Consider the following 27,766-nt stretch of genomic DNA (forward strand, 5'->3'; position numbering starts at 1 on the left):
GGTCCATCAAAACTAGAGCACTTTATAGGAAATAGGGTGAAATTTGGGACTGAGCCAAGCTGTAATTCACAGCTGGCTTATCAGACAAGCTGACGTTGATGACTCTGTTTTCCTTTGTTGATGTTTTATCAACTGAGAGTGAGTCTGTGTCACAAAGTGCACCTTTCTTCCTATGTAGTGCACTACTTATGACCAGGACCCATACGGCTCTGATCAAAAGTAATGCACTATATAGGGAATAAGGTGCCATCTGGGTCACAACCTAAGACAGGCAGAGCCAGTTTAACAGTGTTACTGCGACCGCCCTGGCTGGAAGGCACTATAAAGTATACCAGCCTGCCAGCTCCCTGTATCAGCACCACACAGGAACACACCTTTCAAAAATATTCACAGACAGGAAGAGAGGGGGAGAAGGGGTAAGCTACATGCTGTAGCTGTCCAGTGTCCCTGAGGGGAAAGTACATAAGACACCTCCCTCCCCTCATATTTAACACCCCCCTCATGAATTCTCAAGACTAAATTCTACATTCTGAGGGAGAGAGTAAGACTAAAGAGAGAGAGGGACTGTACTGTACATTAACTGTCTGTATGGTACAGACTCTATAACACTGTCATGGCTAGGGCTAGGGTCAGGCATGCAGGAGTCTGCCTGCTGCTTCTGCTGATCGTGGCACTGGTGAGTACCCCTGGCGCTTTATTGAAATATCATCATTTATATTGAAATGTCAATAGAAAATGTTGAAGGAGAGCCTGTTGTTGCAAGTAGATATTTTATGCTTCAGGTTAGGTAATTTGATTGCAATCTGCTGTCTTGTATTAGTCTTAATTAGGCATGAGCCTTATTAAATGTGCTTTATAAAAACACCTTTGCTCTTGTGCCGCAAAGCTGGAAGCACAACTTTAAACACTGTTGATACCTCTTTAGCAGGGTTCCCCAACTGGCGGCCCGTGGGTGGTTTTATTTGGCCCCACAAACTTTAAAAGAAATAAAAATACTAAAGGAAACTATTTTTTTGTGACACAAAAGACATCAGGAAATCAGCTCCAAGTGATTTTAATTGAAGAAATCTGTTCCCAAGTATTCTCACACCTAATAGAGAGACACGTGATTGTAAACAAATGTAAGCAAGGTTTAAAATTATTATGTTTTAGTCAAACATTATATCTGTTTGGGCTTCTTGCAGTCAATTTGCAGTCTACAAATAATTTGTAATTATGTTCCGGCCCCGTGACCATCCGCTCAAGAACAAAATTGTCCCATGGCTGAATGTAGTTGATGATCCCTGCTCTATAGCTGAAAGAAGTTAGTGTCAGAGAACATTCTCTTTTTCTAATTCCAAAGTTGCTTGTGCAACTATGTTGACAAACAAGTTATTGCAGAAGCCCATTCATTCCATGCAGACAAGCACAATGACCATCATTATGAGTGATTTATGCAGTGAAACAATATACTATGCATGATTCTTCAGTGTGGTTTCATTCTTCTAGTCAGTGCTGTGTGTTGTGAGTCAAAGAGGCTAAGTGGTATTTTACTTTGGTCTTTGTTGCATCTTGGCCTTTATTATTGCTTTAACCCAATAGCCATTGTAATCTTAGAAGTGCTGTTTACACTGAGTGTACAAAACATTAGCAACACCTTCCTAATATTGAGTTGCACCCCCCTTTGACCTCAGAACAGCCTCAATTTGTCGGGCATGGACTCCACAATGTTTCGAAAGCGTTCCACAGGGATGCTGGCCCATGTTGACTCCAATGCTCCCATTTAACATTACATTTACATTTTACATTTAAGTCATTTAGCAGACGCTCTTATCCAGAGCGACTTACAAATTGGTGCATTCACCTTATGACATCCAGTGGAACAGCCACTTTACAATAGTGCATCTAAATCTTTTAAGGGTGGGGGGGGGGGTGAGAAGGATTACTTTATCCTATCCTAGGTATTCCTTAAAGAGGTGGGGTTTCAGGTGTCTCCGGAAGGTGGTGATTGACTCCGCTGTCCTGGCGTCGTTCCCCACAACGACGCCAGTCGCTCCCCACAATTGTGTGAAGTTGGCTGGATGTCCTTTGGGTGGTGGACTATTCTTGATACACACAGGAAACTGTTGAGGGATAAAAACCCAGAAGCGTTGCAGTACTTGACACACTCAAACCATTGCGCCCTTCCATATCTCAATTGTCTCTAGGTTTAAACATCCTTCCTAAATTTGTCTCCTCCCCTTCATCTACACTGATTGAAGTGGATTGAACAGGTGACCTTGTCAGCTGACCTGTTGTATAACAACATGGCCTGAGGGGTTCAGTGTATAGTCTGAGTACATAATGTACAAGTAAGTGGATGGTAGTTGCAGAGAAACAGCAGCTCGCTCTGTTGAAACATCAGCCTTTGCAGTAGGTACACTGTGTCTGCCTCCATAACACCCCGGGAAGGTATGGAACCGTTGTGACACCATAGAAAATCATAACTTGTTCCAGGTGCCTCTCAACCGACCTTAACCCATTCCAGGAACAGCACAATACAAAACAGAGAGAGGGAGAAGCTGAAAAATGCAACCGCTCATTCACATACCTGTAAAGTACTTCCAACAGAGTTACTTTTGTTTGACATCCAATGCAAATAATATAGGTCACTAAAAATCAACAGAACATACACACACTTGTTGGGAAAGGGGATACCTAGTCAATTGCACAACTGAATGCATTCAAACAAAATGCGTCTTCCACATTTAACCCAACTCTGAAGCAGAGAGGTGCCACAATAATCAACCTCATTGGCTCCTGGGGAGCAGTTGTTGGAGGTTAAATGCCTTGCTCAAGGGCAGAACTTCACATTTTTCCAATTTACTGGGTCAGCGATTCAAACTAGCATCCTTCCAGTTACTGGCCCAATGCTCTTAACCACTAGACTACCTGCCGCCTCATTGCAACACAATGTACTGTTCATGTAGCCTCATGCCTCAGGTTGAAAACATACAGTATGATTGTCATTTGCTTTCTACAAAATAAAAATGTAAAGGCAGGAAAAGACAGATCTATTTCCCTCAAGCAATAAACCTCTGTGCTCAACACTAACTTTCTCCCCAGCTAACAGGAGGTGTGGACGCTATAGGGGACAAAATGTTCCTCTAGAAAGAGAGACAGGCCACAATCCAGGACATGCATTATGTACATGTTCAAACACAGCTTATAGGCTATAGGCTAGATACCATACACCAGGAATCATCAACTAGATTCAGCTGCTGGCAGATTTTTTTATTGAGAGGAAGGTCTGCAAATTGACTGCAAGGAGCCCAAACAGATATAATATTTCACGAAACATAATCACTTCAAACCTTGCTTACATTTGTATACGATAACAAACATCTCTCTATTATGCGTGGGAATACTTTGACACAGATTTCCAAAATACATTTGAAAAAATCTGGTGTTTTTACAGTCCAACATTAAAAATATTAAAACAATTTGCTAAGAAAACTTGAGGGGGGGAAATAAAATCATCCAAGGGGCAATTTCAGCCCGCTGGCCGCCAGTTGGGGAACCCTGCCATGCAATCAAAAGGGGACCTTTGCGCTCAGAAGCTTGGCTGGTGCGTAAAACTCACAAACAGAAACAAAATGTCTAATCGGTCCACGCTCAAAAATATGTAACATAAAGCATACTTAATATTTTTTTCACTACATCAGGTATAGCATACACATATGTTTAGGCATTGCAGACTTTTTCAGTGTGCAGGTACAAATCTTTATAATTCAAAGCAGCATTTGTAGGGAACACAGGTGATCAACCAATGAGCAGCAGGTGCTTCTAATTAGGGTTTACCACTCATCTGACAATCAGGGATGTGACTTCTCTGGTCTATCTATATACAAGGTTTTGTACCTACACACTGAAGAAGGCTGCAAAACTGAAATGTATGTGTACACTATCCCTGATGCAGTGAAAATAAAAAACTAAATTTAAAAAGAAAGTAAGCTTTATGAAATGTCTTTTTGAGTGCGGACCTATCACATATTTTGCATATGGTGTGATGGATGAGAGTATTTCTTTATCTGATCAGACAGAAAACAGACGCAACCTGTCTGTAGCCATAATCCGCCTTATTTCTGTGCCAACAGTCAGTCAGCCAGTCAGTGTCAGTCAGTCAGTCAGTGTCTCACTCACTCTCACTCACACACACACACACACACACACACACACACACACACACACACACACACACACACACACACACACACACACACACACACACACACACACACACACACACACACACACACACACACACACACACACACACAGCAATGAGGAATTGGCTCAGGGGGGCCAGAACTGATTGAATTGGCCCGGACTGATTGAATTGGCCCTGAATCAGGTGTCGGACTTTGCACAAAATCAAAATGAATGACTGCCCAGAATCGTCCCAAGTACATCGGTCCGTTTCCATCTACCGGAATTTTATACTTACATTTTATACATACAAATTATATCCATCCACAAAAAAAAACATTTTGTGTCGGAGGAAACACCATACACCCGGTGACCGTGTCAGCGTGCATGCGCCTGGCCAGCCACAGGATTTGCTATCACCACGATGGGACAAGGACATTCCGGCCAGCCAAACCCTCCCCTAAGTCGGGCGACGCTGGGCCAATTGTGTGTTGCCTCATGGGATTCCCGGTCACGGCCGGCACAGGCCTCGAGCTAGCATCTGTAGTAGCGCAGTTTGCACTGCGATGCAGTGTCTTAGACCGCTGCGCCACTCAGGAGGCTCCATCCACAAAGTTTTTAATGCTTATCAGTTGCCTTGCACAAAGTATTGAAATACTAAAATACTACTTAAAACAGGACTCTTAAAGAATTTAATTAAAATGTTGATTGTATTTTTTGACCACAGAAACAAAAATAAATAAAGAAATGTTAATTATATAAAGCAGCCTGTGCAATCATCTGCCAGAGAGTAGCCCCAATCGTCCAGAGCACCAAGTAATATTTTTGGGCCAGATAACTCACACCGGAATCGGCCCGAGCTCAATCCCCAAATCCAAGCCATAAGTAATACTGCTGAAGACGGCCTAGACTCGGGCCCCATGACAACTGCCGAGTCTGACTATCAGCCTAGTGTCCCAACTCTCAGCCGGAATCGGCCCAGATCCACATTGCTAGCTGGGCTCTCTCTCACGTTCTCTTTGTCTATTTCTCTCCCTGTCTCTCTCTCTCTATTTCCCCCCTCTTGTTCTCTCCCTGTCTCTCTCTCTCTATTTCCCCCCTCTTGTTCTCTCCCTGTCTCTCTCTCTCTATTTCCCCCCTCTTGTTCATAAAAAATCATCACTATGCAGTGTTTGGTATTAAAGTGTAGGTGATAGGCCTCCCAGGTGGCGCAGTGGTCTAGGTGCCACCGGAGACTCTGGGTTTGCGCCCAGGCTCTGTTGCAGCCTGCCGCGACTGGGAGGTCTGTGGGGCGACGCACAATTGGCCTAGCGTTGTCCGGGTTAGGGAGGGTTTGGCCGGTAGGGATATCCTTGTCTAATCGCGCTCTAGTGACTCCTGTGGCGGGCCGGGCGCAGCCTCTGTCCAGAATGTCTGGGTTTATCACCACTTTAGGGCACCACTGTGGTGCCACCAATAGAGGGCTTGAGAACGTTCATAACAACGGCATGATGTGACGGAGGTGCATCCTATAAATAGAGTATTAGCTCAAAAGAACTGAGAGTTCCTGCACCTAAATATGACACCCAAAATGAGTATTGGCACCTACTGTATTTCAGTCCAAGTCAAGCACTAGCCTAAACATGCATACACCATCAGATGGAATTCATAGCAAGCAGTAGGGAGGGGGTGGGAAAAGAAAAGGATATATACAGTATTGACCATTATAATAATACATTTTATTTGGCCTTTCAGGACACTCACATCTCACACTGACTGACTGATTTTATGTACAGCACTAGATATTTTTTTCATGTAAGCCTATGTAATGAATTTGAATTATGCTTGATTATTTACTGGGGGGCTATAAAAGCAAAGTTTATCACTTTCAAAATAATGGGCACGTTCTGACATGTGGCACTTCGCACTGATACCATGCGCAGTAAACAGTAGCTATCGCTGTGTTGACTAGGCTACACTGTGTAGGCTTCTCACCGTTAGCTAGCTAACTAAGACTCACTAGCCAACTTGGTAAGCAAAAAACAAGTAAAATGGCCAAACAAAGCTCACTGTTCCATTTTTTCAAGAGATCGGCTATATAAGAGGGTGTTGGAGCATTTGCCAAGTTATTTGACATCAGTGATTTTGCCATGAATGGCCTTCATTTCCCCTGTATATGATCTAATTGAGGGCCTTAAAGACAATGATCAGAACTACAACAGTGTTTTTATTCAACACTTTTAGAAATCATGAAACACGCTTCTCAACTTCTACTCGCAGGGACTACGTTATTTATAATAAGGGGGAGGCCTATATGAAGAAAATCAGAACTCTTATTATATATGAAAATAGGCAAATGCATGGAAACAATATTTATTTCCAGTCTAGTGTACACAGACGTTAACTGTATAAGATTACCTGTAACTCTGAATGTGCTCTTTTGATATTCCAGGTTATCAGTGCTGACGCAGAAGCAGAGATGCGAAGAAAGAATCTCAGGAGACAGAAGAGAGAATGGATCCTGCCTCCTGCTAAAATCTACGAGAATACAGACTACACAAAAAGAGAGTACATTGCCAAGGTCTGCTAAACTAAGACACCAAGCAAAACATGACTAATCATAATGACTACTGAAATAAGCTGAAATCCGCATAAAGTGAAACTGCGCCACTGTTCGCACATTTCTTATTTTGTTTAGCTGTACTTGATTGGGCTTGCCTGGCTGGCACAATGGAATCAATGTAATAGTTACAAAAGTGAAAACCCACCCCACCCGTCTGGCACCCCAGGCAGGCTCAATAAAATAAGTATTTGAAAGAATACAACCACTATTTAAAACTCAGGTCTGTGGATGGCATGAGAAACTAAACACTTGGAGGAATGAAACCAGGGACAGGTTTCTAACACATGGTTGCCAGAATGGCATTGGCAGGCAAGGCTGATGAGCATAAGTATGGGTATTATGTTCACTTGGTTCATGTGAGAAAAGGAGGCAGAGATTCAGGTTACCAGCCTGTTTCATCTAGAGAGACATAGAAGTTGATTGTTCTGATGCTTATTTGGATGCAAATAAGCAGTTGGGCATAATCTTTAATCGTGAGTCACTCCATCCTGGCAGAAGTGGTTTGAGTCCTATGGAATTTTAACACATGATAAACAACTATACTGACAACATAGATACATATAATTAGATGAAATACATGTCATTAGAAATAATTAATTGAGGCATGTAAAAAACATGTTTTTAAGACATCAGGCCATAATAGAAACTTTTTAAATGTATGGATCACTGAGGAACTCCACAAGTTATATTCAGATGTGATTATCCCTTTGTCTCTGTTTCCTTATGTTTGAATGTCATTTGTTTGTTCAGATCCGCTCTGATAAGGACAAAGAGGCGAAGGTGGAGTATTACCTGGCAGGGAAGGGGGCTGACAAACCCCCCTTTAACCTTTTTATTGTCAACCCCGAGAACGGCTTTGTACGCATCACTGGCATCCTGGACCGGGAGAAATGCCCCATGTACAACGTGAGTCTCCTTGACGTTATGAAGTTGTCATCTATAAGAATTACATTGCAGTTATGACTGCAGCTTATAAGGTGCTTGTTAATATGTAACTGAAACAATATAACCCATATATATATATATTATATTATTTCCCCCCTGTCCCAGTTGACTGGAGTGGCCAGGTACAGAAACGGGACCTTGGCGGAAGCAAATATTCCTCTGCAGATTCATGTCATTGATCTGAACGATAACTCACCTTACTTTGAGCTCCACTCTGGGTCCATCGCAGAGTCCAGCAAAGCAGGTACATGACATTTTTTTAATTGTCACATACACCTGATAAGTGCAGTGAAATGTGTTGTTTTACAGGGTCAGCCGTAGTAGTACAGCACCCCTGGAGAAGATTAGAGTTAAGTGCCTTGCTCAAGAGCACATTGACATATTTTACACCTTGTCGGTTCGGGTATTTGAACCAGCAACCTTTCAGTAACTAGCCCAACACTCAAACCGCTAGACTACCTGCCGCCAAATGCCCTCATATAAGACAGATACCCTCTTCTCATTGGTGCTGCACAAACAGATTTGACATCATCCGATGTACCACACAGTGTTTAACAAATCCAGAAACACATAGAGGCTGCCTCTTGCCTTTGGAATAACATGTCTCACAATGTCCTCTCCCATTGCCCCCTGCCCTGTGAAACATCAGGCACAGAAATCATGCAGATCATTGGGAAAGATGATGATCAGGAGGGGAGCATCAACTCTAAGATCCATTACAAGATCCTCAGCCAGAAACCAGCAGGGTCCGGAGGCATGTTCACCATCGATGAGAATACAGGGAAACTCTTCGTCAAGTATGCCACACTGGACAGAGAGGTGCACTTGATGAGGCCTTGACAGCCCTACAAACTGTCTGTATCAGAGGAGGCTGCTGAGGGCAGAACGGCTCATAATAATGGCCGGAACGGAGCAAATGGAATGGCATCTGTGTTTGATACCATTCCACTGATGACACTCCAGTCATTACCACGAGCCCGTTCTCCCTAATTAAGGTGCCATAAACCTCCTGTGGTCTGTATGGTATTTTCAGACTATTTGGTAGCCAGAAGAGTCAAGTGTATACCAGGCAAGCTCAATCAAAAGCAGCTAAAATATTAACTGAACAAAGGTCTGATGTGAAATAGTGTATGAAAGTCTCTTTGCTCTATCTTTTCTAGACTCACGATTCGTACACTATAATTGTCCAAGGGACAGATATGGGCGGGGCAGCTGGAGGCAACACGGGAACAGGAACTGTGGAAATAAAGGTCCTGGACATCAATGACAACATCCCCACACTGGAGAAGGGGCAGGTAAAAGATACAGCCTCGGTTTCAACCTTTCCTGAGCTTGTTTTACATGCTGTGTTTTACATGCTGTGTTTTACATGCTGTGTTTTACATGCTGTGTTTTACATGCCAGTTGGTCACAATCTGGGAATGATATTAATGATGAATAATACATGTTTATAATACATTTCCTCATTTTACTGAGGTTATCCTTCAAATACATACAGTGCCTATAGAAAGTCTACACCCCCTTGAACTTCTAAAAATATTTTGTTGCGTTACAAAGTGGGAATACAATTGATTTATTTGTATTTTTTTTGGCCAACAATCTACACAAAATACATGTCAATAGTGATTAATGGAAAATAAAACAAATATATTTTGATTACCTAAGTATTCACCACAATGAGTCAATACATGATAGAAACACCATTGGCAGCAATTACAGCTGTGAGTGTTCTTGGGTAAGTCTTATAAGAATGTTGTAACTTGTATTGTGCAATATGGTACATTTTCATGTCTTGCCATAGATTTTCAAGCAGATTTAAGTCAAAAATGTAACTCGGCTACTAAGGAACTTTCTCTGTCTTCTTGGTAAGCGATTCCCGTGTAGATTTGGCTAGGTTATTGTTCTGCTGAAAGATGAATTCCTCTCCCAGTGTCTGGTGTAAAGCAGACTAAAGTAGGCTTTCCTCTAGGATTTTACCTGTGCTTAGCTCCATTCCATTTCTTTTCATCCTGAAAAACTCTCCAGATGTCAAGCATACCCATACCATGATGCAGCCACCACCATGCTTGAAAATAAGGAGGCAGTTACTCAGTGATGTGTTGTGTTGGATTTGCCCCAAACATAAGGCTTTGCAATTTTTAATTATTACTTTAGTGCCTTGTTGCATACAGATGCATGTTTTGGAATATTTGTATTTTGTATATTTGTATTCTTCTTTTCACTCTGTCAATTAGGTCATTATTATGGTCACTACAATGTTGTTGATCCATCCTCAGCCATTGAACTCTGTAGCTGTTTTAAAATCACCAATGGCCTGACATCCCTAAGCAGTTTCCTTCCTGTCTTGCAGCTCAGTTTAGAGGGATGACTGCATCTATGGTGTGTCTGCGTGGTTTAATAGATTATACACAGCATCATTATTAAATTGACCACGCTTAAAGATATATTCAATGTCTGATTTGTTATTGTTACCCATCTACCAATCACTGCCCTTCTTTATGAGGCTTTCGGAAATCTCCCTGGTCTTTGTAGTTGTATCTATGCTTGAAATGCAATACTTGACTGAGGGACCTGACAGATGTTGTATGTATGGGGGACAGAGGAAGGGGTTGTCATTCAAAAATCATGTCAAGCCCTATTATTTCACACAGAGTGAGTCCATGTAACTTATTATGTGATTTATTAAGCCACATTTTTCAGTGGTGGAAAAAGTACCCAATTGTCAGACTTGAGTAAAAGTATAGATACGTTACTACTACTTGAGTAAAAGTCTAAAAGTATTTGGTTTTAAATATACTTAAGTATCAAAAGTAAATGGAATTGCTAAAATATACATAAGGATCAAATGTAAAAGTATAAATAATTTTAAATTCCTTATATAATGCAGCAGATGGCACCATTTTCTTGTTTTAAAAATTGACGGACAGCCAGGGGCACACTAAAACAATCTGATATTATTTACAGAAGATGCATTTGTGTTTAGTGAGTCCACCTGCCCAGAGGCAGTAGGGATGAACAAGTGTTCTCTTGATAAATGTGTGAATTTTACCATTTTCCTGTCCTGGTAAGCATTCAAAATGTAACAAATACTTTGGGTTGTCAGGGAAAATGTATGAAGTAAAAAGTACAATATTTTCATTAGGAATGTAGTGAAGTAAAAGTTGTAAAAAAAAATAGTAAAGTACAGATACCCCCAAAAAACTACTTAAGTAGTACTTTCAATAATTTTTACTTAAGTACTTTACACCACTGCAAATTTTACTTCTGAACTAATTTAGGCTTGCCTAAACAAAGGGGGTGAATACTTATGCAACGACTATATTTTAGTTATTACATTTTTAAACATTTGTAGAATGTTATTTTCAGTTTGACATTACGGAGTATTTTGTTTAGATCAATAACAAAAATGACAATTAAATATATCTCAATCCCACTTTGTAACGCAACAAACTGTGAAAAAAGTTCAACGGGGTCTAGACTTTCTATAGGACTGTATCTGGCCGCCATTCAGCGAGCACAATCAGATGTCATAGCTTGGCATTTATATTTGTACTGTACCATTGTAACGTGGGGGATTAAACAATAAAGGGACCTCAGCCTGTTAACTATGGCAGATACATACTGTATAACATACTGTATATTTGTTGAGACTGATCCCTGCCATTGTTCTGTCAGTATGCAGGAAACGTTGACGAGAACATTGCTGATGTCATTGTGATGAGGATCAAAACAGTGGACAGAGATCTAGAACACACAGATAACTGGCGGGCCGTCTTTCACATCACCCAAGGCAACGAGGACGGACTCTTCTCCATCGAGACGGACCAAGACACCAACGAAGGCATTCTGAAGCTGATCAAGGTATGACTGGACTTTAAGACCTCACTCAATGTTGTTTGGACATTTTGAGCTTATGTTATCTGACTGTATTTTCACATATGGTTTGAGTTGTCAAACTCAGTTCTGTAGATGCCTATTGATGCAGTATGTCTAAGAGTTTAATATATTTTTTCTTCATCTCAAACCCACAGGCAGTAGATTTTGAGGAAGTCCAGAAATTAGAACTTGGAATAGTCATTGAGAACGTAGCTCCTTTTGTTGTAGGGAGTGCTGTAGCGATGGATGTGGATGTTTATGCTGGGGGGGGAGGGCCTGGAGCTGGAACTGGAGATGGGGCTGGAGCTGGGGCAGGCGCTGGAGCAGGGGCTGGTGTTGAAGTAGGAGTGGATGTTGGGGGAGATGTGGGGGTGAATGCAGGGGTGGATGTGAATGTAGATGCTGGAGCTGGGCCCGGGGTAGGTGTTGGGGCTGGGGTTAAACCAGGAGTTGTGCCTGGGGTTAAGCCTGATCCCAATGGGAAGCCGAAACCAAAGCCAAAGCCTAAAGGGGGGAAGAACTACCCGATTTCGATCGCAGTTAACAACATGCCGGAAGGTCCAGCATTTAAGCCCAGCACCAAACCTGTGCCTGTCTCTGAGGATCCCAACAAAATGCCGAAGGATGGAGTGATCGCCTCGTACCCTGCTGTGGACGGAGATACAGGGGAGCCTGCTGAGGACGTCAGGTTAGTGGGTTGACCAAGGAAACGACCAGAAACGGGTAAAATGATCAGTCTGGTGATCAACAGTAATATAAAAGCTAAGATGCCAAAAACATAAGAGGGTGATTCCTCACAAAAGTAAAACAAAAAAAGCCCACGTTTTTGAGGATTTCCACTAAATGTAATCCATAGATGGGTCCTTTGGAGGAAAGATTGTTGACATTTATTTGACATTTCCATCTTAAAAAGCATAACTGAGAAATAATTCATTTAATGATGACATTTTGTGACATTTCGGCCTTACCCAGCCCTCTTTGAGACTCCATGTTGTAGGTGTTACAAAGCTAAAGTTGGTGTAGTATTTTGATTTCAATTACACATTTCTTACATACATTTAAGAATATTTAAAAAATAACATTTTGATTTGGCAAATGTTTCTCTATATTGTTTAACATAATACTCTACTGGCATTTCAAAGTTCCATAGTGGGATCACTGTTAGTTTTTAACGTTATGGCCCATTTTATACAGAGAAATTGGAAAAGTAGGCAGTGTACCCAATCACATCCCTCCTTTTACTTGTATCATTGCACATCCTGCAGATAACTTGCAAAGGGCGACCATTTGTTATCCTTTTCACGTTCACTCTGTTAGTAATGCTTACAAATTGGGTCATAACACTAAAAATAGCAGATCCCACTTTGATATGCCTGTAGATTATATTATGTTCAATAATATATTGACACATTTGCCAAATCAAAAATGGTATATTTTCAATATTCATGTTAATATTCATAAATGTGTGTAGGAATTGTTTTGAAATGTGTATCTTTTTTAATTGAACCTTTATTTAACTAGGCAAGTCAGTTAAGAACAAATCATTTTTTACAATGATGGCCTACCAGGGAACAGTGGGTTAACTGCCTTGTTCAGGGGCACAACAACAGATTTTTACCTTGTCAGCTCAGGGATTTGATCCAGCAATCTTCCGGTTCGCTCTAACCACTAGGCTACCTGCCCAGCGGCCTTCGATCCAGCAACCTTCCGGTTACTGGCCCAACGTTCTAACCACTACAGGCTACCTGTAGTGGTAATTTGGAAATCAAATTACTACTACACAATTACAGAGCAAGCGGTAAAGTTTCATATGACACCAACTTTTACTTTGTACAGATTAAACATGTATTTTTACAAATATTCCAACTTCAATTAATTATTTACACTTTAAGATACAAATGTCAAATATCTGTCTTTACAATCCTTTCTCCAAAGGACCATTAGCCTAAAATCCAAAATACTGGTATTTTTTGTTCTTGTTTCATTAGGAATCGCCCAAGAGTTGACATATTCAGACTCTTAATGCTTCTGTAAATTGTCTTCTTAATATTAATCCATATTCCTTACTGCATTTTCCAGGTATGCCAAAGCCTATGACCCAGACAACTGGGTGACCATCGATGACAAGACAGCTGAGATAAGACTTATCAAGACGCCAGATCGAGAGTCTAAGTTCTTGGTGAATGGGACATACTTTGCTAAGATACTCGTCATTACCCAAGGTACTGTAAGATACTTTAGCGTCTAGCTAGGGCTTAATACAGAAATTGACTAAAATACTGACTGTCATCTTCATTCTTCTTCATTCTTCTACATTAAAATGAAGGATAGCCTGTTAGAAATTAGCCTCAACTGTAACTGTCATAAATACTTTTCATAATTCTAAATGATCTTCTTGTCTTATGCTGTTGGCCCAGGCCTTGCCACTGAGTTTCTAATCTAATACAGCTGGGTGTGTTGCTCAACTCTCATCCTCCCTTAACAAGTTCAATGTTTATGAGAGCGGGTGGAAATATTTGCCGGAGATAATTCATCTAGGAAAAAGCACAGCAGAGACCGGTCCTTTTAAACAGCTTAACTATTCAGGGTGTAGGCTTATTGCTCAACTAAGGGAATCAAATGTGATGACGATGCCTGTCAAAAACAACAGCATGAAGCAACACGTCTATCCATCAGAACTGAAAACTAATCAGAGTTTATCCAGAAAATAAAAATGGATATATACAGTGCCTTCGTAAAGTATTCAGACCCCTTGACTTTTTCCACATTTTGTTACGTTTCAGCCTTAATCTAAAATGGATTAAATAAAAAATTTAAAAATCCTCAGCAATCTACTCACAATACCCGATAATGACAAAGCAAAGCAAACAGGTTTTTAGATTATTTTCCTCAAATGTATTAAAAGAAAAATCTGAAATACCCTATTTACATAAGAAAATAGACCCTTTTCTATGACACTCGAAATTGAGCTCAGGTGCATCTCGTTTCCATTGATCATCCTTGAGAAGTTTCTAATTTGAGTCCACCTGTGGTATAGTCAATTGATTGGACATGATTTGGAAAGGCCTGTCTATATACGTTTCAACAGTAGACAGTGCATGTCAGAGCATAAACCAATCCAAGAGGTCAAAGGAATTGTCCATAGAGCTCCGAGACAGGATTGTGTCGAGGCACAGCTCTGGGGAAGGGTACCAAAACATTTCTGCATGTATTGACTCAGGGGGTTCAATACTTATCTCATCAAGATACAGTAGAGTGTTTTATCTATCTTTTACAAATGTTAGAATTTTTCTTCTACTGACATTACAGACTATTTTATGTAGATTGTCGACAAAACATGACAATTAAATCCATTTTAATCCCCTTTGTAACAAAAAAATGTGGGAAAAGTAAAGGGATGTGAATACTTTCTGAAGGCACTGTAAACTACAATGAAGGTCCCAGAGCTACACAAAAGGTGATATCTAGAACCGTGCAGAATCCTTTCCACAGAAGGTTTAACATGGAACCCAAAAGCATTGTTCTTGGAACCAAAAAGGGCTCTCCTATAGGGACAGCCAAAGAACCCTTTTGGAAGCATTATTTTTAAGAGTGTATCAAGCAAGTACTGTCCCTGTGGTAACACTTCACTCAATGCTGAAAGGTACAGTATAATGCAATATGATCCAGTTACAATGCATTATAAGACTTGTCATTAGTATGCCTGAAACGGTGGTCTGTATGAGTTTGACTATGAAAACATCTATTGTTTTACAGATATGCCCTCTAAGACAGCCACGGGCACCATAGCCATCCAGGTCCAAGACTCCAACGACCACTGCCCCATGCTGACTACTACCTATGAGAGCGTGTGCTCGGGCAAACATACGGTCAACGCCAGCGCGTTCGACGAGGATGTCTCGCCCAATGGAGCTCCGTTCACCTTCACCGTGGTGGCTGAGGGGACACGTGGCAAATGGGAAATAGAACACATCAATGGTAAGAACAGTACAGGAACATTTACAGTGCTTTCAGAACGTATTCACACCCCTGGACTTTTCCACATTTTTGGGTGTTACAGCCTAAATTTAAAATGGATTAAATTGCTATTTATGTGTCACTGGCCTACACACAATACAGTACCCCATAATGTCAAAGTGGAATTATGTTTTTCAAAATTTGTACAAATGAATTAAACATTTAAAGATGAAATGTAATTGAGTCAATAAGTATGCAACCAATTTGTTATGGCAAGCCTAAATAAGTCCAGGGGTAAAAATGTGTTTAATAAGTGACATAAGAAATTGCATGGACTCACTACATGACTTCAATCTGCTTGAAAATATATGGCTATTTATAAATAAAAAATAAAATTGTGCCATCTGGTTGGCATAAAATAAGGAATCAGTGTATTTTAGCGATTACATTTACTTTTGAAACTTAAGTATATTTCAAACCAAATACTTTTAGACTTTTGCTCAAATAGTATTTTACTGGGGGACTTTCACTATTACTTGAGTCATTTTCTATTAAGGTATCTTTACTTTTACTCAAGTATGACAATTGAGTACTTTTTCCACCACTGTCAACAACCAATTTGACAGAGCTTGAAGAACTTTGAAAAGAACAATGGGCAAATATTGTGCAATCCAGGTGTACAAAGCTCTTAGAGACTTACCCAGAAAGACTCACAGTGGTAATCGCTGCCAAAGGTGATTGTAACATGTATTGACTCAGGGGTGTGAATACTTATGTAAATGATATATCTGTATTTCATTTAAATCCATTTAAAAAACCTGTTTTCACTTTGTCGATATAGGGTATTGTGTGTAGATTGGTAGAAAAAAATATTTTATCCATTTTGAATTCAGGCTGTAACAACAAAATGTGGAATAAGTGAAGGGTATGAATACTTTCTGAAGGCACTGTCCATTGTCTAACTGTTTCTCACTAGGAAGAGGAACTAGACAATGATATTTCTGCCCCCTTAACTGCTTGCAATTAGCACTCAAACCCCTCACACCAAAAATTATATTAAAACAAATGACATAAAAGTAAGAGCTTACCAACATAAATTAAGTTAATATGCACTGTAATGATGCAGTCAAACATTTCATTCATTTTCATGGAGATTCATAGTATCTCTCTCTGTTTCTCTCTCTATCTCTCCCTACATCCCTCCATATCCTAGGCACGACTGCTGTCTTGCGATCTACTGAGGCATTATGGCCGGGTGAGTATGAGGTGAGGGTGGTGGTAGCAGACGAGCAGGGCCTGTCCTGCCCTGAGCCACAGGTGTTCAAGGTGGAGGTATGTACCTGTTTGGAGGGGGAAGACTGTGGCTCCAGGACTATCCGTTTACGCCAAAAGACCACCGACGCCATAATTGGTACCCCTGCCATCGGACTGCTCATCTTAGCCAGCTGTGTTCTGCTACGTGAGTTGGGCTATGCTAAAGACACTCATATTTCACACACACACAAAGTCATGCCTCACAAGTTTATTAGAAATACACATCAGTTCATATAGACACAAGACGTGCGCACACACACGTTCATACTCACCCTGAAGTGTGTCTCCTTGTCTCTGTGTTTGCAGTGGTACCTCTGATGCTGCTGTTCTGTCAGTGTAGAGGAGCCTTCGCTGACCAGTTCACTGACCTGCCGTTCGATGCCAAGGAATACCTCATATCCTACCACACTGAGGGAAAGGGAGAGGATAAGGTGCTGCCTTCTTCAAGTTCCCATATTGACATTGTAACTATTTTGTCAGTTATGTCAGTTATGAGATGTATAGCTTATTATATGTAAAATATTCACAATTACAAACATCAACATACTGTATGTGACATACCGTAATTTCTGGACTATTAAGTGCACCTGAATATAAACCGCACCAACTGATTTAAAAAAAAAAAAGTATTTTGTACATAAATAAGCCGCATATGTCTATAAGCCGCAGGTGCCTACCGGTACATTGAAACAAATGAACTTTACACAGCCTTTAAACGAAACACGGCTTGTAACGAAAATAAATAGGCTTTAACGAAATACGGCTTGTAACAAAAATAAATAGGCTTTAACGAAATACGGCTTGTAACAAAAATAAATAGGCTTTAACGAAACACGGATTGTAACAAAAATTAAACAGTAGCCTACCAAAAAAGTCATTGGTCACTATCTTCCTCCTCCTGTGCACTGAAACCACTGAAGTCATCTCCTTCGGTGTCGGAGTTGAATAGCCTCAGAATTGCTTCATCCAATGTTGGATCGTTTACATTGTCGCTCTCGTCACTTTCATCTGGAGGCAAATTCCCAGCTGAACTGCCCTCAACAACACGCAGCAGTCCAGCTTTTCGAAACCCGTTGATGATAGTGGATTTTTTGACAATGCTCCACGCTGTCAGGACCCACTGGCAGACTTGACCAGAAGTGGCTCTTCGCATGCGGCCCGTTTTAGTGAAGGATTTCTCCCCACTTGTCATCTAAGCCTCCCACTGAGCGCCACCTTAAATGCACGATTTACACTGATGTCCAGTGGCTGCAAATACTTTGTTGTGCCCCCAGGAATCACAGCTGGAATTGAGTTTGTCCTCTTGATGGCTTCTTTCACAGAATCTGTTATGTGGGCCCTCATGCTGTCCAACACGAGCAATGCCTTGTTCTTGTGAAAGAATCCTCCCGGTCGCTTGCCGTAACACTCCGTATGCCATTCATGCATTAGGCCTTCCGTCATCCATCCTTGTTGACTTTCATAACAATTCCTCTCGGGAAGTTTTCTTTTGGCATCGTCATGCGTTTAAAAATCAACATCGGTGGAAGCTTTTCTCCCGATGCCGTGCAGCTCAGAACACAGGTGAAGTGCCTTTTCTCCCGATGCCGTGCAGCTCAGAACACAGGTGAAGAGCCTTTTCTCCCGATGCCGTGCAGCTCAGAACACAGGTGAAGTGCCTTTTCTCCCGATGCCGTGCAGCTCAGAACACAGGTGAAGTGCCTTTTCTCCCGATGCCGTGCAGCTCAGAACACAGGTGAAGTGTGTTTTTTCATGCCCAGTTGTTTTCAGCGTGACGGATGATTCGCCTTTCCTGTTGACAGTCCGAGTGAGAGGCAGGTCAAACGTCAGAGGAACCTCATCCATATTTATGATGTCGTGCGGGCCGATGGAATGCTCCTCTATCTTTGCATCAGTGAATTTGCGGAAGTTTGAAACTTTTTCCTCGTAGTCGGGAAGGAGCTGCTGACACAGACTCGTCCGTACCCTGATGGACAGGCCCTTACGTCTCATAAATCTTAGACACCACGATGGTCCACCTCTAAAATCCTCAAACTTCATTGCGGTGGTGATTGTTTTGGCTTTCAGTCGGATCTGCACAGTTGAAACACCTCGGCCGTCTGCTCTCTGTGTGTTGACCCAGTCTTCAAGCTCATTTTCTAGTTCGGGCCATCTGCTTTTCTTCCCTCTGAAAGCTTTTGTTTTCTTTTTGCACTGAGTCAGTTCCTCACGCTGCTGTTTCCAACTTCTTATCATCGACTCATTAAGGCCAAGCTCCCGTGCAGCAGCTCTATTTCCTTTTCCAACAGCCAGATCGATCGCCTTCAACTTGAAAGCTGCATCATATGCATTTCTCCGTGTCTTTGCCATGATGAGGGTGACAAAATGACTACCGTAATCAGAATGATGGGAAGTTTGAGCGCACTCGATTTACATCACATTATGTGACGGTGCTCAGTTTTTTGGCGGCATGAATCTTGTGAAAGCGGGAAAAATCCATAAATTAGCCGCGTCATTGTATAAACCACGAGGTTCAAAGCGTGGGAAAAAAGTAGCAGCTTATAGTCCGGAAATTACGGTACATATTCAATGCTTTTACGTAAATACACTATATGGCCACTATATACACTTCTCGTCGAACATCTCATTCCAAAATCATGTGCATTAACATGGAGTTGGTCCCCCCCCGTTGCTGCTATAACAGCTTCCACTATTCCAGGAAGGCTTTCCACTAGATGTTGGAACATTGCTGAGGGGACTTGCTTCCATTCAGCCACAAGCATTAGTGAGGTCGGGCACTGATGTTGGGCGATTAGACCTGGCTTGCAGTTAGTGTTCTAATTCATCCCAAAGGTGTTCGATGGGGTTGAGGTCCAGGCTCTGTGCAGGCAAGCCAAGTTCTTCCACACCGATCTTGACAAACCATTTCTGTATGGACCTCGCTTTGTGAACAGGGGCATTGTCATGCTGAACAGGAAAGGGCCTTCCCCAAACTGTTGCCACAAAGTTGGAAGCAAGGAATTGTCTAGAATGTACAGTAATTGTATGCTGTAGCGTTACGATTTCCCTTCACTGGAACTAAGGGGCCAACCCCGAACCAAGAAAACAGCTCCAAATTATTCCTCCTCCACCAAACTTTACCATTGGCACGTTCTCCTGACATCCACCAAACCCAGATTCATCCGTCGGACTGCCAGATGGTGGTGTGATTCATCACTCCAGAGAACACGTTTCCACTGCTCCAGAGTCCAATGGCGGCAAACTTTACACCACTCCAGCCGACACTTGGCATTGCGCATGGTGATTTTAAGCTCCCAACAAACAGTTATTGTGCTGACGTTGCTTCCAGAGGCAGTTTGGAACTCATTAATGAGTGTCAAAAATGTTTTTACACCCTATGCACTTCAACACTCAGCGGTCCTGTTCTGTGAGCTTGTGTGGTCTACCACTTCGCGGTTAAGCCGTTGTTGTTCCTAGACGTTTCCACTTCACAATAACAGCCTTTACAACTCTAGCAGGGCAGAAATATGATGAACTGAGGTGGCATCCTATGCAGAGCTCTTCAGTACAGGCTTTTCTACTGCCAATTCATATCTATGGAGTTTGTATGGTTGTGTGCTTGATTTTATACACCTGTCAGCAACGGGTGTGGCTGAAATAGCCAAATCCAGTCATTTGAAGGAATGTCCACAAACTTTTATTGTATGTAAAATAGGTAATTTTAAGATTGTGTTGCATTCCTATGGTTATTTGACATGTATCAACATGTCGGTTTGATTGTCTATTTGTTTTTTTGTTTTGTTGTGTAGGAGGTGCCCCTACTCAGTATTCCTACAACCGTAACTGATGGAAGGACTACACTAGGAACAGGATCAATTCGGCCAGCAAACATCGCCACAAAATCCTCACGTAATACTACAAACAATATACGTCAGAGCAGTGGGGTCTCCAGTGAGGACATGCATACACTGCGTCGGGAGCAGAGCCACATGGGTATGGAGATGGACTACACCTATGGACTCCAGAATGGTGGAGGCTTTGAGGCTAGTATGGGGCTGGGAAGCAGCACCATGCATTCCAGATACGCCACACACACCTCACATGTCAAACAAGATATCTATGAAGACATGGCACTCCCATGTACTTTCCTGGATGGCTACTACTCACAGGTAAATGGTTGAACATCTTTGTTATGAGGGAAAATACTGTATTTCAATAATGCAGAAAGTGTTGAAAATGTCTTATGACCACATTTGATTTAGGTCCCCAACATATACAACATTAGGTCTCGAGCATGTACAATCTAAGTTCTGATCACAAAAAAGGCACACGGTATGTCAAATGAGTCTATCTTATCCCCTCGTGCAGAAAGTGACATGTGCATCTCAGAACCCTCCACTGAAAGACAGTAAGTTGGTGTATGACTACGAGGGCCAGGGCTCTCCTGTCGGCTCGGTGGGATGCTGCAGCCTCCTGGAATCTGACAACGACCTCCAGTTCCTCAATGACCTGGGGCCAAAGTTCAAGACCCTGGCTGACATCTGCTCTCCTCCAAAACCTCAACCCAAACCTAGAATGGTGGAGCGCATCTTCGAGCCAAAACACCCCGAAATCAAAAGAGAGAGCATCGTCACCGCCAGCAATGTCAACATCACCAAATCTTCCATTAGAAATGTCAATATCAACCAATCGTCCACCAGCACCAGCAGAGTCAATATCTCCCAAACACCTCCCACCAGTCCCCCTGCCACTGGGGTTAGTAACTTCTCTAACAGTCAGTCCGCTACTTTCCCACCGCCCCCTACGCAGACGATTCTGCTGCAGCAACAGCCTATGTACTACACCACCATGCAGCCCATGGTGCAGCCCCTGATGCAACCCATACAGTATGTACTGGCTGATGGCGGCTCTACCACCAACCTAAAGCGTATGGTAGTGCTCAACGGGCCCCCTGTGTCTGAAAGCATGGGAAGTCTGGGAGGCCTTGTCATCCAAGGCAACAGGGTCATATCAGAGACCTCCACTAGCCCCATCAGTCCCAGTACCCCAGGAAGCCCCACCATGCTGGGGCTGGGTAGTCCCAGAAGCCCTGGGTGGATCCAAGGCTCCCTACCCAGGGGTGGCCTGGGTGATCTGTCTGTAGTGGGGCACAGCCCTGATGGTAACTATGTTTACATGGAAAGGCAGGTTAATGTAAGTGGAGAGCCACAGGTGGGGTCTGGGGTCCCAGGTGTACCTTCTCAGGGCAGTTTGCCCAGGGGTGCATTCCTGTTGAAGGAGGCTGCTCCCCCTCAGGGGTTTTTAGGCCTGGCAGCCCAGGGTGTGGGTGGGGGTGGTGGAGGTGTGTATGGCGTTATGCCAGGACACACCTTTACAAGGGTGAGGCAGGTTGGGGGTGGGCCTATTGGGGTTGGGCCGGCTGGAATGGGGCAAGGGGGGATAGGGCAGATAGTTATAGGATCGCAGGGACTCCCAATGTGGGTGCCACTGAGCCCCCCAGGGGGTAGTCGTGGACAGATGGAGGGGGCAGCGCCAACAGGTGATTCTCAACCAACTCCGGTTACTGTTGAAATACCAGATTCCAGAGTGGCAGAGATTGAGAGGAAACTGGTGTTTGAGGGCCATAGTGAGCCAGGTGAGCAAATAGAGGAGGAGGAAGAGGAAGGGGAGGAAGAGGAGGAGGAAGAAGAGGAAAAGCAGGAGGAAGAGAATGAGGAAGAGGAGCCGTTAGAACAGACAAAAGAAACAGCTGTGACTGAGGAAGAACCCGTAACTTTAGCTTTGGCCTCAGAGCCATCAACAGAACAGGTTGAGCCATCTGAGTCACTGGAACACAAACTAACATACCAATCCATTGAGTCAAGCCATCCAACAGATGAAGATGCATCAACTCAATTAAATGAAGTCTCTGGAGCTCTCAATGAAGAAGGCCTAGTTGACTCTGAGGACCAGCTGTCCGATGAGGATGTGTCCATGGTCGTCGAGGCCTCCTCAGAAGAAGCATCCATGTCCGAATCAGACATTATAGATTTAGTTGGTACAGATCAGCCAACTGAGGATGAAGACTCTATAGATCTAGTTGGTACAGATCAGTCAGCCGAGGAAGAAGACATTATAGATCTAGTTGGTACAGATCAGCCAGTCAAGGAAGAAGACATTATAGATCTAGTTGGTACAGATCAGCCAGCAGAGGAAGAAGACATTATAGATCTAGTTGGTACAGATCAGCCAGCCAAGGAAGAAGACATTATAGATCTAGTTGTTACAGATCAGCCAGTAGAGGAAGAAGACATGATAGATCTAGTTGGTACAGATCAGCCAGTAGAGGAAGAAGACATTATAGATCTAGTTGGTACAGATCAGCGAACGGAGGAAGAATCAACAGAACTGACTCTGGAAGAGGAAGTGGTTTCAGAATCGCAGGAATTTCAGCTAACGGTGGATCCAGTCACTAACAGTCAACTAGAGAAGGATATTACTGAGACAGAAGAGATGATGGTATCAGAAGCACAGCAAGATCCGGTCACAGTTGATGATATCACTGATAGCCAAGAGGAGGGTACAGCTGAGGAGGAAATTATGTCACAGATTCAGTTAGATGAGCTCACAGTAGATAGCCTAACAGATAACCAGGAAGAGGAAGGGAAGGCACATGAAGAAGTTTTCTTAAAATCAGAATTGCTCATAGCGGCTTACAGTGCACTTGATGGACAAGAAGAAGAGGGTAGTCCTGAGGAGGAATTGATGTCAGAGTTGCAGCAGAATCAGCCAATATCACATAGCGACACTGATGTCCAGGAGGAGGGAAGTCAGGGAGATGAGGAGGCAGCGCTGAGTGCTCAGATAGGAGAGGTGAAGGGAGAGATGGAGGAAGAAGTGGAGGAAGAGATGGAGGGAGAAGAGGAGGAAAAGGTGGAGATGGAGGAAGAGCTAGAGGGAGAGCTAGAGTCTTCCCAGGCGACAGAGGAGGAGGTGGAGGGAGAGGTGGAGTCTTCCCAGGCGACAGAGGAGGAGGTGGAGGAAGAGATGGAGGGAGGGGTGGAAGAGCTGGAGGGAGAGCTGGAGGGAGAGCTGGAGGGAGAGGTGGTGGGAGAGGTGGAGTCTTCCCAGGCAACAGAGGAGGAGGTGGAGGAAGAGATGGAGGGAGGGGTGGAAGAGCTGGAGGGAGAGCTGGAGGGAGAGCTGGAGGGAGAGGTGGAGTCTTCCCAGGTGACAGAGGAAGATACTTCTGTGGTACAGAGTGAAGCATTTGATGAGTCAGCACCAGAACAGGAGTACACAGAGGTAGATCAGGACATAGAGTCATCAGAAGAGACTGAAACACTAGACTCAGAGAACATAGAGGACATACCAAGCCAGTATACTACAGGCCTGATGCCAACGTCAGGTGATGGAATGATAGACGAGGGCACTGTTGTTAGGGAGAGCCAAGTTTCTGTTGATCAAGATTTATCTGGAGGCGCATACTTAGTGACTGTGGAGGGTGAGGTGGAGTCTGTTGAACTAGTAGCAGAAGAAGCAGTTTGTTCAGCCCTAAAGGCTACAGGTGATGTAGAGGAATCTGAAGAGGATGATGAGGTGGAAGAGAGTCTGGTCACCTCTCGCCAAATCGTTGAAGTCAAAACACTAAGAGAAGAAGTAGACGATAGTGAGAATGTTGTAGGAGAGGAGATGGAGTCTGCTGTTGAGACAGTTGCGGAAGTAGAGGCTAGTGCTGACCAACAGACAGAGTCCACAGTAGCTACAGAAGAGATTGAGTCCCCTAGCGAAGAATTGGCCGAGGACCTAGAGGTGACCTCTTCAACACCAGAGGCTACAGGTGAGGTTGCTGTTGAGGCAGGTGAGGCTATAAATGCAGTGGCAGATGCAGCAGTGGATGATACAGTAGTGGAGGCTGCGGGTGAGACATCAGGTGAGGCCGCAGGGGCGGTTGGTGGGTCAGAACAGGCCCCAAAGACATTGGCTTCATCTTTCCGTAGCAAATTCAGGATGGGCTCCAAGAAAGAATATACTCCCAAGAGTCCAAAGAGTCCCACGGCAAAGTGCAAACAACAGTGAGAGCTCTTTGCACTCAGCCATAATGCGGAGAATATTTTTGTATATATTTGACTTTCTGTTTATAGGTTTTTGTTCATTGGTTTTGCTTCACAGGTTTATGTTTGTCAGTCATTGTTTTCTCAATCATAGATGATCTTTTATGTAAAGCAGTATGTTGGGTCTTTCAGCTTTTGTGGTTCTGGTCAAAAGTAGTGAACTGTGGCGCAGCGGTCTAAGGCACAGCATCTCAGTGCAAGAGGCAGTCCCTGGTTCGGTCCCTGGTTCCAATCAAGGCTTTATCACATCCGGCTGTGATTGGGAGTCCCATAGGGCAGCACACAATTGGCCAGCGTCGTCTGGGTTTGGCCGAGGGAGGCCGTCATTGTAAATCTGAATTTGTTCTTAACTGACATGCCTAGTTAAATAAAAAACATAGGGAGACACTGTGGCCTGTGGTTCTCATAGGTGTCATAAAATATCATATCAGTTGTGATTCCCCTTGAGGAACTGAGAAAATAACAATGAAAACAAACACGCAGAAACCTGCAGAGCGACTTCACACATTAACCACAAAACTCTCTAACCACAAGTCAGGAAACCAGCACACCCATCTATTACCACAGACTGTCACGTTTTATGTGCAAATACTCTGATCAACTCTTTTCCATACCTTTTAACACCTTTATACATCACACCATTTCTGTTCCTCCATAGTTTCCCACTCCTGTTCTAATAGCCCCTCTGATGGTTATGACAGTGCATGACAGGTTGAAGAAGCTAAATGGATGTATTGTCAATGTTCTGCAGAGTAGTGAACAGGCAATTACTGCTTTATGAACCAACCTTCAGAAGTTGGCAGATGTGAAATATAGATGAGTTTGTTTCTGTTTGTAGGATTTTGTTCATTGGTTTTGCATCACAGCTTTATGTTTGTCAGTCATTGGTTTCTCAATAATGGTTGGCCTTTTATGTAAAGCAGTATGTTTGGTATTTCAGTTTTTGAGGTATATGGTCTTATTTCAGCCTTTACTACAAAGTCAATGGGGTGTCAGCTTTTTTCAAACAGAAACTACTTAAACATCATTATTGTAAATCACAAGACAGAGTGGGGTATGTTTAGATAAGACTGCGTTTGTATGGGGGAAAATAAATGTGAACAAATATGTACAATTTATCCTGCATCATCATATACTATATCACTGGGAATCACTACACAGACACCAACACAGACACCATTGTTTTTGTTAACAATGATGGAATGCCAACAATGGTTTGATGTTTGAAACTTCTGACGTTGAATGTTGTTTCCTTTTTTTAACAAATATAATAAATTAAATAAATTGTCTGAACACATTAAATAAATGTTTTGGTGATTTTAATTTTTTATTCGTGCGTATTAATCTCTTTACAGCCAGTGGTTTCTCTCGGTTGTCAGTTCTAGCTCAATAAACTGCTGAGTGTGTGCATATGTTCCAAATGGCACCCTATTCCCTTTGTGGTGCACTACTTTTGAAAAGTAGTTCACTATATAGGGAATAGGGTGCCGTTTGAGACAAAATACCTGTGGTCTCTGGTTCTCATAGGTGTCACAAACAATCATCTATATTTTGATTCCCCTCAGGGCAGTGAGAAGAGAAGCAGTAAAACAAACATGAAGAGACCTGCAGGGTGTCTTCACACACCACAAAACTCTCCAAACACGGGCCAACAGATACACTTCTCAACAGCACACGCACCTGTTACCACAGACTGTCCTGTTTTATATGGGAATACTCTGATAAAAAGGTCAAAAGTATGCAGAAGAGTTTAACACCTATATACTACACTTTTTTATCTGTGTGTCGGCCTCTGAACATTGCAACCTACTGAATATAGGCCTTCCCTGGTGGTTTATCACTAACCAACATGAGCTATAAATGCTTTGGCTCCATCTGCAGGCAAAATGTAAGAAGATAGTGTAGCGTATGACAGTAGCTTGACACATTACAGTACACTAAGCCTCTTATCATTAGCCAAGAGAGGAGAGGAAGTATTGGAACAGGAACATGTTAGAAAATAACTTTGAAAAGTCAGGATTTATCTAGGGCCTTGTTTTCTTATTAATTATTGTGGAGTCAATCTGTTGTCTTCAGGAAAGCATTTTATACTTTAAGAGCTGAACTTGTACTTCTGTGTATGCTAGAGTATCCTCCAGAACCTGGATGTAGGTCTGAGTCATATTTGAGATTGGTATGAGGTGCTATGAATCTCTGTTTGGCAGTGATGTGTTTAGTGATAGACAGCAGATACTTCTGATAACATTCTGCAATGTAATGTCATTTCACCTAATGACAGGTAAATCTGGGTCTGGGCATTGAGAGAACGTGGTTTGTAATTCTATCTCCAGGTTAATTAAGGTGACATTTAAATCATCTGCTGAATTGGACCCATCCACTGTTGTTCCAGGTTAGACTAATCTGTAATCTTAGAAGACTGGCACCTACAGTGAGGGAAAAAAGTATTTGATCCCCTGCTGATTTTGTACGTTTGCCCACTGACAAAGACATTATCCGTCTATAATTTTAATGGTAGGTTTATTTGAACAGTGAGAGACAGAATAACAACAAAAAAATCCAGAAAAACTCATGTCAAAAATTGTATAAATTGATTTGCATTTTAATGAGGGAAATAAGTATTTGACCCCCTCTCAATCAGAAAGATTTCTGGCTCCCAGGTGTCTTTTATACGGGTAATGAGCCGAGATTCGGAGCATGCTCTTAAAGGGAGTGCTCCTAATCTCAGTTTGTTACCTGTATAAAAGACACCTGTCCACAGAAGCAATCAATCAATCGGATTCCAAACTCTCCACCATGGCCAAGAACAAAGAGCTCTCCAAGGATGTCAGGGACA

The 27,766-nt window shown here is 42.6% G+C and overlaps 1 protein-coding gene across 1 annotated transcript; it reads left to right on the top strand.

The window, feature by feature from the left end:
* The first annotated feature begins 271 nt into the window (after positions 1-271).
* On the top strand, positions 272-26,233 carry LOC118384251 (uncharacterized). The gene is made up of 14 exons (XM_052461267.1): positions 272-676; positions 6,599-6,727; positions 7,520-7,675; positions 7,820-7,958; positions 8,364-8,533; positions 8,875-9,009; positions 11,390-11,575; positions 11,746-12,278; positions 13,670-13,812; positions 15,347-15,568; positions 16,761-17,006; positions 17,168-17,292; positions 20,650-21,009; positions 21,209-26,233. The coding sequence occupies exons 1-14, from the start codon at positions 614-616 to the stop codon at positions 24,896-24,898; spliced, it is 6,297 nt and encodes a 2,098-aa protein (XP_052317227.1). The 5' UTR covers positions 272-613; the 3' UTR covers positions 24,899-26,233.
* The last annotated feature ends 1,533 nt before the right edge of the window (positions 26,234-27,766 follow it).

Source organism: Oncorhynchus keta, chromosome 1 (assembly GCF_023373465.1).
Source record: "Oncorhynchus keta strain PuntledgeMale-10-30-2019 chromosome 1, Oket_V2, whole genome shotgun sequence".
Classification (NCBI taxonomy): Eukaryota; Metazoa; Chordata; class Actinopteri; order Salmoniformes; family Salmonidae; genus Oncorhynchus; species Oncorhynchus keta.